Consider the following 18,424-nt stretch of genomic DNA (forward strand, 5'->3'; position numbering starts at 1 on the left):
AATTAAAAATTTGGGTCAGAGCCCCTGCGATCTCCTCCCTCAGCAGTCTGGGACACAAAACATCTGGACTTGGAGATTTGTCCACTTTTAAGCCTCCAATACCTTGTCACTCTCAATATCAATTTGCTCAAGAACCTCGCAGTCTCTCTCCCAGAGTTCCATACCTTCATCCTCATTCTCTTGGGTGAAGACGGATGTGAAGTATTCGTTCAACACTCTACCGATGTCCTCTGGCTCCACCCATAGATTGTCCCCTTGGTCCCTTATGGGCCCTACTCTTTCCCTGGTTATCCTCTTCCCATTGATATATTTATAGAATATCTTGGGATTTTCCCTACTTTAACCAGCCAGAGCTTTTTCATATTCCCTCTTTGCTCCCCTAATTGCTTTCTTAAGCTCCATCCTGCACTTTCTGTTCTCCACTAATTTGCTCCCCTTGTACCTGCTAAATGCCTCTCTTTTCCTTCTCATCATATCCTGAATATCTCTGGTCATCCACGGTTCTCTGGGCTTGTTACTCCTTCCTATCACCCTAGAGGGAACATGTTGAGCCTGTACCCTCCACATTTCCTTTTTGAACGCTCCCCACTGCTCTTCTGTAGATTTCCCCACAAGTAGCTGTTCCCAGTCTACCTTGGCCAGATCCTGCCTTATTTTACTAAAGTCCACTTTTCCCCCAATCTAAAACATTTTTTTGCAACTTGTCTATTTCTTTGCCCATAACGAGCGTAAATTGTACCACGTTGTGGTCGCTATCACTAAAATGCTCCCCCACCACCACCTCAGCCACCTGTCCTGCTTCATTCCCCAGAATTAGGTCCAGCACTGTGCTGTCCCTTGTTGGACCCTCTACATATTGACCTAAAATGTTCTCCTGTACACATTTCAAGAAATTCACCCCATCCAAGCCTTTAACACTATGTCTATCCCAATTAATGTTGGGAAAGTTGAAATCACCTAATATAATTACCCTATTATTGTTTTACACACCTCTGCAAATTGTGCCCATATTTGCTTCTCAATTTCCCGCTGACTATCTGGGGTCTATAATAAACACCTAACCATGTGGCTGCCCCTTTTTTAATCCTAAACTCTACCCACAAAGCTTCATTCGTTGCCCCCTCCAAGATATCATCTCTCCTTACTGCAGTAACTGACTCCTTAATTAATTCTCTCCTGCTTGCCTGAAGATTCTATATCCCAGAATGTTGAGCTGCCAATCCTGCCCCTCCCTCAACCATGTCTCTGTAGTTGTAATAATTTTCCTTGCGATAATTTTCCCACCACCAAAGTTAGGCTGACTAGCCTGTAATTACTCAGTCTATCTATGTCTCCCTCTTTTTAAACAATGATGTGCATTAGCTGTCCTCCGGTGCAAGTCATTGATTTAACCCTTTTGGTCCTTTCCTTTGCGGAAAAACTAACAAAGCTGCTTGTATCTCTCATACTTAGGATGTTTTGGTATTTCAGATCTTTGAAATAACTGGTGTTTATGTGTCATCTGCATCTTGATACCTTGCTTTTAAACTGTCAACACTTTCATGATAATAACCAATTTCATAATTTTTATTTGGTTTGTTAGAATCGTCAGCCACTAATGAACCCACTTACCACCGTCTCCAACATGAATCTACCTCTAAGGGCTAGTGTGCCACCACAGATGAGTGGTCAGGTAGGCATTAGAAACTACTGTAAAATGTTTCTTACCTCTTTTATTTATCATTAATAGAAAATAGTTGTGTTTTCTTCGCTAGCTCAATTGATGAGAACACCATGGGAAAAATTTCCCACCCCCATTGGGGGGGTTGTGCGGGGGCAGGCATGAACCCGATTGGTTCCCCCCGATCGGGCCGTGCCGCTATTTTACGTGGGTGGGCCAATTAAGGCCCGCCCAACGTGACACTGGCCCAGAAGCGCTGAGCGCTCCCTGTGCGGGCAGGGGGGTATTCCGTGAGTCAGGGCCGGCGCTCTTTTGCGCACGTGCGCAAAAGAGCGCAGAAATCTCAGTCACAGAGGTGCCTCGGCGATCAGATTGATATTTAAAAACTGAAATAAAGTAATTAAAACTTTTTTAAAACATGTCCCCTCATGTGACACTGTCACATGAGCTGGGATATGTCAAAGAGTTATTTTAAAAATTTTAATTGAAGTTTAAAACACTTCATGAAACCTCATCCCGCATGTGGATGAGGCTTTATGAAAAATGCGAAGGCCGCCTGGGCTCTTCGCCTGCCCGCCAACCTTAAGGTTGGACAGGCAGCTGATTTAATTGTTTAAATTAGTTTTTAACAAGCCTTAGTAGGCCTTTGACAGTTCGGCGGGCCACCGAACTGGAAATCTAAATGACGCGCAGTGACGTCGGGGTGCCCTCCCGACGTCACCACGCGTCATTTTACCCATCGGTGAGTGGGCCCCGGCTCCATATATATGGAGAATTCAGCCCCATATAATCTAGTACTGACCCATTAGCTCCAAAATGTTCGAAGCATGATCGCTGGTCTTGGCTTAGTTGATTGATCTAGCCAGAGTGGAGATTGGGTACCACAGTTACCATCTGCATCTTGCAGTAAAGAGATGGAAAATCAATCAGGGTTCTCACCCCTGATGACTGTGACCCTGCTGGAAAGAGCACTTTCACCATCATTGATCAACAGGCCAGTCGAGCTGATCCTGTCCTCGCTACTATAGTTTTCCAACACTTACTGTTTCAGTTTAAGGGTAAAACTTGCTTCCTTGAGCATGAAATTGTAGTTGGTATGAGTCTGCATTTTTAGGTGAGGAAAGTGAGAAAAGTGGGAAGTGGAAATTATATGTTGCACTGATTTTAAAATAGCTACTTTGAAGCATACCTGTTAAATGTGCACTTCTAATTTATAATTCAGTTCTGGATATCAGCAAGAAGCCTGTGAAAGCTGTACCAATCTTCCAATATTCAAATAATTTATTTGTTAAAAGAATAATTAGAATAAAATGATACCAGATGGGACAATGGTCTCTGACATTGATGCGAAACTTGACTGTATGGTGATACAATTTGAAACATAGATTAATAAATAAAAAATAACAGATGGGACAATGGTCTCTGACATTGATGTGAAACTTGACTGTATGGTGATACAATTTGAAACATAGATTAATAAATAAAAAATAATTGAGTAATGAATTATGAACATTATTTCATAAACATTCTTTCTGAAAGAAGACAGGGCCACAATGATCTTAGCATTGTGGAAAAATTATGTTGCCAGTATAGTATGCAGAATTATAGTATTCCACAAAATAAATCAATCTGACAATTTGGACAAAAGCAAGGCTACATTTTAATTGGAAAAATCGATCAACTATCAATGAATGATGTTGGAATAAACCCTCTGTGTAATTTTGGATAATTAAAAGTTATGGAAAAACATTGGCCAGAATTTTTACCTTGATGGGCGGGCGGGCTGAACTCCGCCACCGAAACGGGGCCCACCGCCATTTTGAGTGGGCGGGCCAATTAAGGCATGCACGCAAAAGAGCGCACATCTACCTGAGACTAAGTGCGGTGTCAGGGAGATTACTGACAGTATAAAAATAGAAAAATAATAAAATTATTAACATGTCCCCCTCGTGACAATGTCACACGAGATGGGACATGTTAATAAGAAGCATATAAACTTTATTGAAGTTTTTAAAAACGGACATGAAATCTCATCCCGCCAGTGGATGAGGTTTCATGTATTATCAGAAGCCCGCTGGGGCTCCTGGCCTGCCCGCCAACCTTAAGGTTGGACGGGCAGGGCATTTAACAAGCTTAATTATCCTGTCAATGGCCTTAATTGGACATTGACAGGTCGGCGGGAGTACAGCTGATTTCACTGTCCGCCCACCTTCCTCAATATTTAAATAGAACGTCGGGGGTTCCTCCCGACGTCATCCTGCGTCATTTTCGCGTCGGTTAGCGGGCCCCGTCCCCAAATCGCCGACGGCAAAATTCTGCCCATTGTATTGTAAAGTAGAAGTGTGGAAAATTCCTACGTGAATTGATATAGACAGTTATTGCTATTATTTATTAGTCAATATAATGAACTGTGCTTTAGTTTTCAGGGTCATACGTTAGATAATGAGGCACATAAAGGTGTGCAAAGTTTGTCTGCGTAAATATTCAGTGAAAAGCACTTAGTGATATTTACTATTTCTAAACAGTTTCTAATATTTGAATATTAAATATTTGAATGATAATGCTATAGATATGTTTTCCATTTATTCTTCAGGGACCTATTAATGCACAGATGCTGGCCCAGAGACAGCGTGAGCTTTTGAATCAGCATCTGCGTCAAAGACAGTTGATGCAGCAGCAGGTGCAACAAAGAACCATGATGATGCGGCAGCAGGGTTTGAACATCCCACCAAACATGGCAGCCTCGGGCACCATGGCAGCTGCCATGAGCACTCCTCGGATTCCTCAGGCATCGCCACAACAGTTCCCATACCCTCCAAACTATGGTACTGGGCTTACTTCCCCACCACCTTCCACCAGTCCTTTCTCCCCAGTGTCCCCAAATCCTGGGTCACAGCTCCTCTCTCTCAGCTCCTTGCATGGCTCCCAGATGAATCTGGCTAACCAGGGAATGATGGGAAATGTGGGAGGACAGTTTGGGCCTGTAATGAGTCCCCAAATGCAGCACAATGCCTTCCAGTTTCCCAGTTCAGGTACTGCCTTTCCTCTGAGTGCTGTTGACTATTAGAATGGCAAAAGTATTTATTATAAAAATTGTATTATTCTTTCTCTTTGTGTGTCGGGAATGATTGAGCGAATCAATTTTGGCTTTGCATTGGGTGTGGAGCTGTTGCTTGTCATATTTTAACCTTATTTATCCTGACCCACCTTCCCTTTTTTGTGAATGTGGACTTTCGGTACTAACTTGCATGCACTACCTAACTCGATTCTGGTTAATGGCACTGTCGCTCTGAGAGCACAAGTCTTCAACCTCTGGAAAAACTCACAAAATAACTTTTTTTAACAGCTCAATTTTACTGCACCTTGATAAGATTTTCTATACATGCAGCTACATTAAAATTAGTTTATTCTGACTTGTTCCAAAATTGTTTACAAGGATTATAGGTCCAAGATCCAGTTATTGTTACCGATCTCTCATTAATTAGTTCATATTTGTTTGTAATAAGAGAGATATTGGAATGTGGAATGCTTTATTACAGGTGACTACTGAGACACTCATTAGGGAATTGGATGAATGGAAAAGGGATTGTGTAAATATGGCGAGGAAAGGGCAAATAAGTGGGTTTTGAGTAGATAATATAAATTGAAGAACTAGAACCAAATGGTGTCCACATGTGCTGTAACTCTTATTGAAACATATAAGATTCTGAGGGACCTAACAGGTAGATGCTGAGAGAATGTTTCCCCTCGTGGGGAATTTAGAACTAGGGGATACCGTTTAGAAATAAGGGGTCTCCCATTTAAGATGGAGACGAGGAGGAATTTCCTCTGAGGGTTGCTAGTGTTTGGAATTCTCTTCACAGAAAAGAAGAGGAGGCTGGGTCATTGAATATGTTCAAGGCTGAGTTAGACAGATATTTGATTTACATGAAAGCCGTGGGTTATGGAGCAAGCAGAAGAGTGGGGTTAAGGCCACAATCAGATCAGTCATGATCTTATTGAATGGCAGAGCAGGCTGGAACGGCTGAATGGCCTGCCCCTGCTGCTATTTCTTATGTTATTATAAAGAGCATAAATTTGCTCTTGCCTGTAGAACTGCCAATCCTCCTCCTTGCGCAAAATATTCTGCTTGGAAGCTGGATTGTAGTGATTTCTAATGCGTTTCACTGTATGTCCCTTTTTTTGTTGTGAATATCCCTTTTTACCCAAATAAATTATGTTGTAGTACTTGTTTCTGCCCACTGATTGGTGCTGTGTCGAGAATGGAGATGGACTACTTGCTTGGTATTCTGTAGCGTGTAGATGAATATTGTAAGGCCAATAAAAGGCTTTACTGCCAGCAAGTTTCCAATTCTACTACAGCTGGTGCTGGGGAGAAGCATTGAGTGTCTGAATTGGTGGGATTAAGACCTGTGTGATCCAACTTGTTATGGTTCATCGCTTGCCTATTTATAAAAATAAAAAAGTCAGGATTTCATCAGTGTCACCTGTGGTAGATTATTGTAGTCATCTTAAGTATAGGCTGTCAATCACTCAAACATCTATAAATGATGTGAAGATAGAATGCTGGAGTTTTAAATAGCAACATTTTTAAAAGATAGCTGTTAGTTTTAAGTAACACTAAAGCAGAATAGAAAACCAAACTGAACACAGGAGCCTTTACGTTGAGGACCGTGGTCATTATTTGTCCTGCACATTTTGTTGCTGTTTAACATACATGAATTCAAAGTAGTTGGATTTGGTGTTTCCCAAGGTATAGATTTTTAGGGTGGAATTTTATAAATTAGCTCCTGAGATAATACAGGATGTGGTAGAATTTTACTGTCAGCTGCTAGATTTTGGAAGTTGAGTAGTGTTCAGTTACTAAACTAGACCTTCTGAAAATATTTTACTTTGTGTTTACAAATTCACAAACTCTGTTGAACCGTAGTTAATTATATTGAATTTCCTGGTGTTTTTTATGCCCCTGCAAACCTCTTGGCTACAAATGTGTGGTATGATATATAAATCGGTGTTTATACATCTTCTGTCCTATGCTTGGTTTTGCAAGGGTGCTTTACAAATTCTAGCTTAAAGAAGTTGGCATTTGAGCAAGCTTAAGCTTTTCTTGTAGTGGAGCTATTCCAAATATATAGCGTACGGTGGCATCAATTTAATGCCTTGCAAGTTTAGATTTCAGTAGAACACAAAAGCATGTCAACTGTGTCATTTTTCTTTTATAACGCGCTTCTCAAGCACCTTAGAGTGTTTATAAATATAAGTTGCTGTTATTGTTTACAAAACCTGGAAAGTTATCAGGAATAAACTGATAAATAATATTTAGAGACGACTCACAGGCTAACAGGAATGTCATCTTATCATACTTGTAAAAAGAAAACTTTTATAAGGATTAACGGTTATTAATCCAAGTACTTTGATGTGCCCGGAGCTTATGTGCAAGAGTTAACTTCATTGGTAGCAAATAAATACTTAAATAAGTGTTTTCACATTTTTTTAGATGTATGTGTTCAGAATATCAAGCTTTAAAATTAGTTAAGTACAGCGCTACAGCCCCAAGAATAACTATTCAGAGTTACTGAAAGCTTCACACTTTCATAATTGTAGTGAAAAATATTATTTGTAGCACTACCACTGTAGGGAGGGTGTAACAAATGTGATTGGTTTATATAGCCAAAACCAGTTTCCATTATAAATGTAGATGTAGGAATTTATGGTGAACAAGTGGGCAGGAACTACTTTTACATGTAGCATTCATAATGTCAGGGTAATAAATAAAATGTTACAAAGAAAAGGACAAAATATATAACTTTAAAATGGGGATTGATTAACTTCGCACTTTGATCAAATATCTCTAGCCTGTAACCTCAGTACATCTGAAGACTACATTTGGCCTTGACTCACTGTGTAGAGTGGCACAGGAAATTGAATAGTACATTCTAGATTTACAAATCCTGACTGACTAAAATGTTATCTAGGGGAACACATGATCAAATTCTGCTAATTAGATCTAATTTGAAATCATTTTCTATTTTTATGAAACAATAACTTGGATTTAATTTATAAATAAACTTTTTTCTTTATTAAAATACTTTGCTCAGTAAATTCTACAAATTTTACAAAACTTGAAAGGAACTAGTAGGTTCCATAATTGATCTAATTTGATCTAATTTTATCTAATTGATCTAATAATGTACCATAATACATTTAGCAGTTGTCTTCCATCAGCAATTTCATATTGGCATGTTGTCTAACTGGGAGATGCCAGTACTGAAATGGTAATCGCACAACAGCATTCAGCATCCAAACAATAATGCAATTGGATTAAAGTGAATTTCAAATGCTGTATGTGCTTTTTGGTTTTGGTACACTGAAGCACATTGTCAAAGTTTAGAAATTGGTAGTGATTTCTATTTACCAAATGTTGTTCTAACCAGAACAGGGATCCATACAGCATTGAAGATACCAGGTATCTGATACCGAACATTTGAAATAATTTGATTACTTTCGAGAGTAGACTGTAAGCTGCTGTGTTAATGGGAGGATTGTTTTATTAATCATAGACTGATGGGCTGTTGTCAGGCAATTTATTGTATCCCAATTAAACTATACAGCCTTAATTCCTTTACTCCTTTGTTATGTATTGTAGTGACCATACAGTAAATTCAACTTGATGAAAGAAAAATTAATCTGAAATAAGAAATTCCTTTATTGGCAATTTTTCTAGTACAGTAGTAGAATTGCTAATAAGGTAATTCCACTACTAACAGCCTGCTAAATTTGATTGTAGAAATGACCATTTTCCAAGAATATGTGCATTTTGAATTTAGGCAGGCTAAAATTGCAACTTTTTGTTTCTGCCCTTCCCCCTCCAGAGTTTGACATGCCCCCACCCCCCCCCACCCCCGCCACTATAACGCAAAACCATGAGTGTGATACACTTGTGATTGAGTAAATTCTTTAAATACACATTCAGTATCTTTAGTTCTCTGGTTTCTAATGGGGTAAATGCATCATGTAATGTGGAAAAAACTTCAAATTAAAAAGGCCTTGGGTCTGAATCATGGCCCCTATGAATTAGCTAGTTTGACTCCAGTTGTGCTCTATATCCCAGGGTTAGTGCTCCTATTCAGGCCTCCGGTGTGAGTCTTGTTTGGTGGGTCAAGGGTAAGCCTTGACTACAATGGCCTTGACATTGACTTGCCAACTAAAGGAGAGAAATTATGAAAAGTACACGAGAGAGAATGCTACATTAGATTGAAGGAGTCTTTTAAGAAAAAGCTCCTTTTTTAAGAAATGTGGCTTAAAGAAAGCACATTGTCGTAAATTGCTAATTTTGTGTGAACATATTGTGACAATTTTCTACAGCAGTGCAGTGAAATTATGGCAGAAGTTAATCTTGCTATATTTTATGGTACAAGAAAGAAAGGTAAAGGATACTGAAGGCTGGATCTCTAAAATGGGTTTTGAGGAGGTTTTAAAAAGCTAGTCATAGCTAGTCAAAACCTAGGACTTAAGAACACTAACAAAATGAATATGAAAAATAAGCACATTTGTTGAGGTAGGGGAAGCAATACCTTGCAGTCACATTATTCTCGTTCTTGTCTCTTTTCAGCAGTTCACTTGGATTTTATTTTGTGGATACCATCTTACAAACTGTTAATTCCTGTTTATATTCATCTTTCTAAATGCCTAGAGAGAATCTTATGGTGTCACTTCAGTCTGTATAGACAGATTCTTGTGCATTGGGTTTTATTTTAATGTGACTGAGAATGATGGATTAACTAGAGACTGATGTTTTCAATGGAATCAATTGGTAAATCAAAGTATGTTTGTGACATTAGCAGAGAGACAAATCACACTAAGACATCATTAATCCTGGAATCCTCTAGCCACAGGTTAACTGATCACAATTCTAGAAGTCTGCTTGTGTTTTAATATTTAGCTTCTTTTAGTTATCAAGTTCTATACAGAGGTGTTCACTGTTCTTAAGAGTACTGTTCTAATTATTTGGCAATGGAGCCAAAGCATCCAACTGTAGTGACAAACCCATTTTTTTAAATTGCATAATTTATAACAAATATGTAGCTTTAAGTAAAAAAAAAAAGAAAAATTTCTGTCAGCCATGTTGACATTTAACTGGATTTTTTTTTCTAATAATTGATACTCCAAGCATTGTGATCTAGGTAGGAGAGTTGTTTGACATTTATTATGTTTGTATATTTTAAAATTGTACACAGAATAATAGCTTGTTCAAAATTACTATATTTGGCTTTTTTCATTCACAGGGATCAATCAACAGTCTGATACAGGATTTGGTGGGGCTACAACTCCCCAGAGCCCATTATTGTCCCCAAGGATGAGTCATACACAGAGTCCAATGATGCAGCAGTCTCAATCTACACCTACTTACCAGTCACCTTCTGAGATTAATGGCTGGCCACAGGGAAACCTAAATGGAAATGGGTACTTCTGATTATCTTTTAATTTAAGCTTTAAAGTATTCTGTATACATACAACCAGAGGTGGCAGTTGATTAAAATAGCCATGGCCCTAGCCTACAGGGAAATACAGTATGAATTCTCTTCAGTGCGACTGTAGTCATGCCTCTGCCATAATGTGGCATCAGTCTTGAGGAACAGGTCTACCACCACATTTAGGGCACCTTGCAATAGGCAATAAATACAGCCTTGTCAGTGTTGCTAACTCTCGAAGAAATAAAAAAAGAGTAATGTGCTTATTGTCTGATAGTCCAGATTATGTGCTTACATAGAAAGGAGTTGTTTGAGTTTTGCAGAAAGGAAAACAGCCATCAATGTTGATCTAACACGCTCTGGATTTGCTGTTGTTAAAGCCGGTACCATTTTTTTGAGTAATTTTTACTACAGGCTATATTTGCTTTATGCAGTGGGAGGGGGTCATCAGAAATAAATTGATAGAAAGGTAAGTGCAAAACTGTGTTGTCATGTCTACAGTGTTAAAATCTCAGTCAAGACCAGCAATTTAAGTAGAAGAAATCTGAAACCCCAGTTATTTACTAGAAGAATGAAGCCACAAGATTCCACAGTTTGAAACAAAGCAAACACTAAATACTATCTTAGTTAATCGCCTATACTGTAAAACCCAAAATCAACATTAGTTAAACATGAATTAACACGCAAATTGCAGTCAACTTTAAGCCATAAATTGCACATTAAATGGCAGATACAACTAAAACAGATCTTGGGAAATAGCTTAGCAGTCTACTCATCATATAGGTCATCAAACTCAGTCACAAAATCCTTTATAGCCTGATCCCCAACTGATAGCAAAGCACAACCAACTGAGTTACACAGATATGGTCTTCACCAAAAAAATGGCACATGTCTGCAGAACCTCCTGAACTCAATCTGGATGGCATAGATCCACCAATGTTATGTTCAAATAATAGAAACAGCTGCAGCAGCTGTGATTTGCCTATTCTCAGCTCCTGAATTTAACCTCTCTTATTTAGCCTGCCTATATTGCACCACTGGATTCATCAACTTCTCCTGAGCTCTGGTGACTCTGTCTCCTCTTCTATAGCTTCAACCAGAAGTTTTGGTTTCTAATTCTCAGTCTCAGACTAAGTTTGTTTAGCAACTGGGAGGATCAGGCCCTCATTTTTGGGCCCTCCTTTTCAATTAGCATCTGTCTCAAAAAATACAAGCTTTGTCGCAGGTTCCATCACAATAAGATCTTCATTATTCAGGCAGCTTCTGTACCAGATTGTGGCAACAATAACTTGTATGTTAAAGCTGCTAAGCAAATTCAATATGTATTCAAAGCTTTACAAAGGAACATATTTTCGGGGACAGTGAGTGGCGTAGTTCAGTGAGGACCAGAGTGATTAGCAAGTGAGCTTTAGTATGGGGTGGGACACAGATGACTGAACTTTGGGTTAGCAGAGTTTGTGCATTGTGGATGATGAAAGGCCAGTGAGCAGAGTGTTGGAGTAATTTGTTCTAGTTGTGGCCAAAGTGTGGATAAGCATTTTGGCACTGAAAATGCAAACAAAACTATTGTGACTTAAACTTAGCTAATGCCCCTTACAAAATAATTATGCCTGCCCTTTGTAAGGTTCATAACATCTGACAGATGAGACCCATGTGATAAAACGTTTTGGGAGAAATATACTTAGTCTAATAGTTGATTTTTCTTTTCTCTCCCTCTTGTAACACAGCATGTTTTCACAGCCATCCCCACCACAGTTTGGACAACAGGCAAACACCAGCATGTACAGCAACAATATGAATATCAGTGTTTCTATGGCAACCAATACTGCCGGTATGAGCAACATGAATCAGATGTCAGGGCAGATTAGCATGACCTCAATGACCTCTGTGCCTACATCAGGATTGTCCTCTATGGGTGCTGAACAGGTAAGAGATGAACAGTGTTTTCTGAATGTAATTAAAACTGAACACGGTTATATTAACAGCAAATCTTTGGAGCAATAGCTAATACTTAAACACATGCATCTTAGCAAAGATGAGAGACTTAAAGATGATACAATTCCAGGATTATTGCGAGAATGCTTTATTAAAGTACTATATATTGGAAAGCATTTCAAGCATTTGTAGTCTAGGATAGAGATCAGTAGTATTAAAAGTAGAATATTTCCTTTGCAATCAGGCTTCATTGAAAGAGGATACTGTTCTTGCAGTAACAGGTAGCTGCTATAATGTGCTTGGCTGATCTTTCAATGTTGTGTTGTGAAAGCAGCTAACACACAGATTTTTAAAAATCATTTAATTGTATTGTCAGAGGGTATGCTGCTTTCCCTTAGCTAAATGGAAAGTTATTCCATCTTTTTTACTAGATATGTACGATACTTCATTTAGCATTAAAAGTCTAAAATTTATTTATTTAAATTCTGGACATTTGAATTTTGGGGCAGAATTTTCTGCCTGCTGGGCGGGCGGGGAGCCGATCCCTGTCAGAGAGGTGGGCCCCGCCGCCATTTTACGTGGGCGGGCCAATTAAGGCCCGTCCAGCGTGACGTTCGGCGGGAAGCACTATGTGCTTCCTATGCGGGCGGGGGGTGATTCCCAAAAGTGAAAGTGCGCTCTTTTGCGCATGCACACGAAAGAGCACACATCTCCCTGAGGCTAAGTGCTGCCCCAGGGAGATCTCTTCCACTTTTAAAAAGATTAAAAATAGAAAAAAAAAAATTCCCTAACATGTCCCCCTCATGTGACAATGTCACATGAGATGGGGCATGTTCATAAATTACTGTAAAACTTTATTAAACTTTTTAGAACCCTGCATGAAACCTCATCCCGCCTGTGGATGAGGTTTCATGTTTTTTCTATTTGCCGCTGGGGCTCCTGGCCTGCCCGCCAACCTTAAGGTTGGACGGGCAGTTCCTTTAATTATTTAAATGATCCTGTCAATGGCCTCAATTGGCCATTGACATGTCAACAGGCACACAGCTGATTTTGCTGTGCCCGTGCCTTCCTGAAAATTTAGGTGGGGCAGGATGACGTCGGGGGTTCTGACTTATGTTTTTATCTGTCCACCTTGTTCTTATTTTTTTGATTTGCCTGTACTAATCTGGACCAACACTGTTTATAGCAAAACTGTAAATACATGTACAAAAAAGACGTGTATGATTCCTCTGTTAAGAGGAAATCTAACGGTCAGTAATGTTTATGATACTGCACATACATTTTATTGCTTCAGCATTTATACTGCCTTTCATATTATTAGGATATCACAAACACTTCACAGTCAGTGAAGTACTTTTAAAGTGCAGTCACTGTTATGTAGGCAAATGTAGCAGCCAATTTGCATACAGCAAGAGCCTGCAAACAGCAAGCCACTTTACCTGTTTTTGGTGGTGTTGGTTGGCAGCTAAATATTTGCCAGAACACTGGGAAAACTCCCCAGTTTCTCTTTGGGGTCTTAAATAGTCAGATGATGTCTAAGTTTAATGTCTCATCTAAAAGATGTCACAATGCAGCACTTCTTCAGCCTATGTTGTGGTCAAGTCCATAGGAGGACTGGAACCAAAATTTGCTGATTCCAAGGTGAAAGTGCTACCACTGAGCAAAAGTGATAACTTTTTGAGGCCAACTGCAGCACTTCAACAAGGAACTTTGAATTGTCAGAAAAGTCAGGCAAAGCTTTTGATGTACTGTTGACTCATGTACAGCTGCTAACGCCTAATATCCTCCTGTCTGACAAATGAATCAGACAACCCAGAAATCTTTATTTGAATTGTACGTTTCTTCATTTCTGCACCTGTATATGTAAGACCAAATTTTGGGGTCTTCCGGTTATGAACCTAAGTGGATGTGGGGGTTCATGATAGTTAGTAGAGGTATGCTATTGCTCATTTAAGTTTCCAAGGTGGCTGAATGAATTTATCATAAAATCATAGAAACTTACAGCACCGAAGGAGGAATTTGGCTCTTTGAAAGAACAATCATGCTAAGTCCACAACCCTACTTTTTAATCCATAACCCTGTAAGTTCCTCATCCTCGAGCACCTGTCCAACTTCCTTTTAAAATGATTTATGGAATCAGCTACCATCGCGTTTTCAGATTGAGCGTTCTAGATCCGAACATCTGAGTGAAAGAAATTCTTCTAATCTCCCCTCTTGGTCTTTTGCCAATGGTTTTTAACCTGTGACCTCTAGTATGGGTCCACTCACCATAGGGAATTTTTTTTCTCTATATCCTCTATCAGAACTATTCATCACCTTGAAAACCTCTATTGGATCACCCCTTAATCTCGGTTCCAAAGAGGGCGCTCATAACTTTTCCAACCTCTCCTCATAATTGAAGCCATTCATCCCTGGTAATGTGCTGGTAAACCATCTCTGTAACCTTTAAAGGCCTTTACATCTTTCCAAAAGTGCAGTGCCCAGAATTGTCCATAATACTTTATCTTGATCTCTGTTTTTATGTTCTACTCCTCCTTATAAATCCAAGTAACCCATATGCTTTTTTTTTAACTACCTTATCAACTTACTCTATCATAGAATGATTACACACAGAAGGAGGCCATTTAGCACCATTGCGGAATTGTATATATGCACACGAAAGTCTCTCTTATTTTTCAAAATTGTGCCATTTATGGTGTACTGATTTTTCATATAAGTCCTTCCAAGGTGTAGCACTTCACGCTTCTCTGCATTAAACTCCATCTGCCATGCTTCTGCTCATTTCATCATCTGGCCTGTCATCCCGAAACCTACAACTATCCTCATCACTATCTACTACTTTAAGTCTTATATCGTCTGCAAACTCCATAATGCATCTTCTTGTTTCCAAGCTTAGGTTGTTTATGAAAGCTGAAGATTAATGAACCCAAACTGAATCTTGAGGAACACACTGAAAACATCTTCCCAGTCTGAAAAACATCCATCCACCACCACACTTTGCTTCCTGTCACTAAACCAATTTAATATATGTACTGCCACTTGCCCTTAATTCCATGGGCTTCCATCCTTTTAATAAACCTCTTGAGTGGCACTTTGTCTAATGATTTCTGAAAGTTAATATATAAAACATCCACTGCACTACTTTTATCACCCTCCTCTGTTACCTCATCAAAGAATTCAATTAAGTTAGTCAAGTTGCCTTTAACAAATTCATGCCAGCTCTCCTTGATTAACCCATATCCCTGATAATGTTCAAGAACTTCCCTCCCAACAATGTTAGGCTGACTAGCCTGTAGTTTCCTAGTTTATCTCTATCCCTCTTCTGAGTATTGGTAAAATGTTAGCAATTCTCCAGTCCTCCACCACCACTCCTGTATCCAGTAACAATTGAAAGATTATGACCAATGACTCTGTTATTTCAACCGTTGCTTCTTTCAGCAACCTAGAATGTGTTCCGTCTGGACCTGATGACTTACCAACTTTTAGTAATATCTTCTTCATCACTATCCTGTTCATAACTTCCCTCTCCTCTTTCAGTGTAAACTTCACATCAACCACATCCTGTGTGAAGACAGATGCAAAGTACTCATTTGATACTTTTTAGTCATGACCTCTACCTGTACATAACGATTTCCCTTTGAGTCCTCAGTAGGCCCCACCCATTTTCGTAGTTAACTGCTTATACTTTATGGCTATAATATTGGGCCCTGGAGCGCTGCTGGTGCAACAATACAGAATCCCCAGTGCTATAAAATGACATGGATGCACTTCTGGCCATGGCCTGCATAGGGCTCCATACTGGGAAGGGTGGTAGCGTGTGTCAGAAGCATTGGGAGCAGTCAGATTGTAATGTTCCATCTGATTTGATACAAGTTATTAAAACATTGTTTTGCGTAGGACTTGCCGAACAATCTCTCACAGCTGAACTTGCTTTTATCTGTATGAGGAATACCGCCCCCAATAACGTTTATCTTATTTTGCTCTGGCAATGTGTGTAGAAGTACTGTGGCTTGTATTGTTGGTGAGCTTGTGCGTTTAATCAGGAGGGAAGAGGATATGTCTGCAGGAGGCATGGAGGCTGTGTTTGCAGTGTCTCTGGGGAATATGACCCGCAAATGCAGGAGAGAATGTAGAGAGGGGAAGCACTGCAACAAGGAAGGAGGAGGCCCTATCCATAATGCGTTTTCTGAGAGTACTTCTCATACATCCATCTGAGCCAGGAGCAATGCCTTTGTCAACTCGTGTTAATCAAGGAGATGGTCACAGAACTGTGCCACCTTCTTCAACATGACCTGGAGCCTCTCACAAGGTTGAGGACGCTGTTGCCAGTGGCCATAAAGGTCATCGTGGCATTAAACTTGTATATGATCGCATCTTTCCAGGCAGGAGCAAACAATATATCCAACATTTCCCAATACGCCATCTTTTGATGTGTCTGGGAGATGATGGAGGTCCAAATGCCGAGTGAGGCAATCACACTGTGTTCTCTTCAAGGAGGGCAAAGGATGAACAGCCGCGTGGATTTTCTAGGATAATGGGCTTCCTGCTAGTGCAGGGAGCCATCAACTTTACACACTTGACTGTGAAGAGGTACGAAAACCACGAGGGTCACCATTCCATTAATGTACAGTTGGTGCACGGTACATCATGTTGGTGAATGCTGACTACCCTGGCAGCAGTTATGATGCCTTCATTCTGAGGCTGTCTTTTGCATCTTCAAGAATAAGTGGAGGATGACAGCTTGGGGACATGGCTACCCCCATTCATGAGGCCAATGACTCCGCAATGCCCTGCCACCGGACCACAGGAGGACAAAAGAGCATGTTATGAGAACCATGTAACCAGTAGGAACATCATGGAGCAGACCATTGGCTTTCTCAAGCGACACCTCCGATACCTGTTTCACTTAGGGGGCCCTTCAAAACTTGCCAGAGCGTGTATCCAGCTGTAACTTACATAACATTGCCATCATGAGGGCACAGCCATTGCCACCAGGAATCTGACGCCCACTTTGAGAGGAAGAGGAGGCAGGGAGTAAGCAACCAGGATACCTTCATTGCTGACGAGCTGTGCAAGAACAATCGCTCATACTCGGCTCCCTGTAGGACAACTACCCTTTACTGAGTGAGTGCTGCAAGGATCACTGCTGGGCCCTCAGCTATTTACAATCTATATTACTGACTTAGATGAAGAGGCAGAGAGTAGTGTATCAAAGTTTTCTGATGTTACAAAGCTAGGTGGGAAGGTAAACTGTGGGGAGGACACAGAGAGGCTGCAGAGAGATATAGACCGGTTAAGTGAGTGAGCAACAAGATGGCAGATGGAGTATAATGTAAGGAAGAATAGAAAAGCAGAATATTTTTGAAAAGGTGTGAAAGTTGTAAGTGTTGATGTTCAAGGAGACTTGGGTATGCTCGTCCAAGGAATGGAGAAAGTTATTATGCAGGTGCAGCAGGCATTTAGGAAGGTAAATGGCATGTTGGCCTTTATTGCAAGGGGATTGGAGCACACAAATAAAGAAGTCTAATTACAATTGTACAGCGTTTTGGTGAGACCACATCTGGAATATTATGTGCAGTTTTGGTCTCCACATTTAAGAAAGAATATACTTGCATTGGAGACAGTAGAGCAAAGGTTCATTAAACTGGTCCCTGGGATGAGAGGGTTGTCTTATGGTGAGAGGCTAAGTAAATTGGGCTTATATTCTCTGAAGTTTAGAAGAATGAGAGGTGATCTCATTGAAACCTACAAAATTCTGAGGGGGTTTGATAGGGTAAACGCTGAGAGATTTGTTTCCACTGGTCAGGGAATCTAAAACAAAGGAACACAGTCTCAGGATAAGCAGCCGATCATATAGGACTGAGATGAGGAGAAATTACTTCACTCAAAGGATTGTGAATCTTTGGAATTCTCTACCCTAGAAGGTTGTGGATGCTCTATTGTTGAATATATTTAAGGTTGGGATAGACAGATTATTAGACTCTAAAGGAATTAAGGGATATGGGGAGCAGGCAGGAAAATGGAATTGAAGCCCAAGATCAGCCATGATCATGTTGAATGGCGGAGCAGGCTTGATGGACCATATGGTCCACTCCTTCTCCTATTTCCTATGGTCTTGTGCTTTCCAAAGGAAATTGGATGGGCCATTGAAGGAAATAAACTTGTAGGATTATGGGGACAAAGCAGGGGATTAAGATGGACTGGATTGCTCTACAGTGTGTCAGCATGGTCTTGATGAACCAAATGACCCCCTCGAGTTGCTCTGGGCCGTGAAGGCCCAGCCATTAACTGCACCTCCATGGCATGGGCAGCAGCGGTCAGGGCTGGCTAAGAGGCAACACCAAGGGCACTGACAAAG

The 18,424-nt window shown here is 40.2% G+C and overlaps 1 protein-coding gene across 9 annotated transcripts in view; it reads left to right on the forward strand.

The window, feature by feature from the left end:
- The window catches only part of ncoa2 (nuclear receptor coactivator 2), a 203,545-nt gene that overhangs the window by 166,690 nt on the left and 18,431 nt on the right, over nt 1-18,424 (forward strand). For 5 of the 9 annotated variants that reach the window (XM_078540350.1, XM_078540349.1, XM_078540353.1 and 2 more), the window contains 4 exons: nt 1,583-1,672; nt 4,254-4,692; nt 9,946-10,123; nt 11,859-12,057. In XM_078540350.1, the coding sequence (XP_078396476.1) occupies nt 1,583-1,672; nt 4,254-4,692; nt 9,946-10,123; nt 11,859-12,057 (906 nt within the window). The remainder of the gene's footprint in view (nt 1-1,582; nt 1,673-4,253; nt 4,693-9,945; nt 10,124-11,858; nt 12,058-18,424) is intronic. The other 4 variants (XM_078540355.1, XM_078540357.1, XM_078540356.1 and 1 more) reach the window with 1 other exon arrangement.

Source organism: Cetorhinus maximus, chromosome 4, assembly GCF_964194155.1.
Source record: "Cetorhinus maximus chromosome 4, sCetMax3.hap1.1, whole genome shotgun sequence".
In the NCBI taxonomy this organism is placed as follows: Eukaryota; Metazoa; Chordata; class Chondrichthyes; order Lamniformes; family Cetorhinidae; genus Cetorhinus; species Cetorhinus maximus.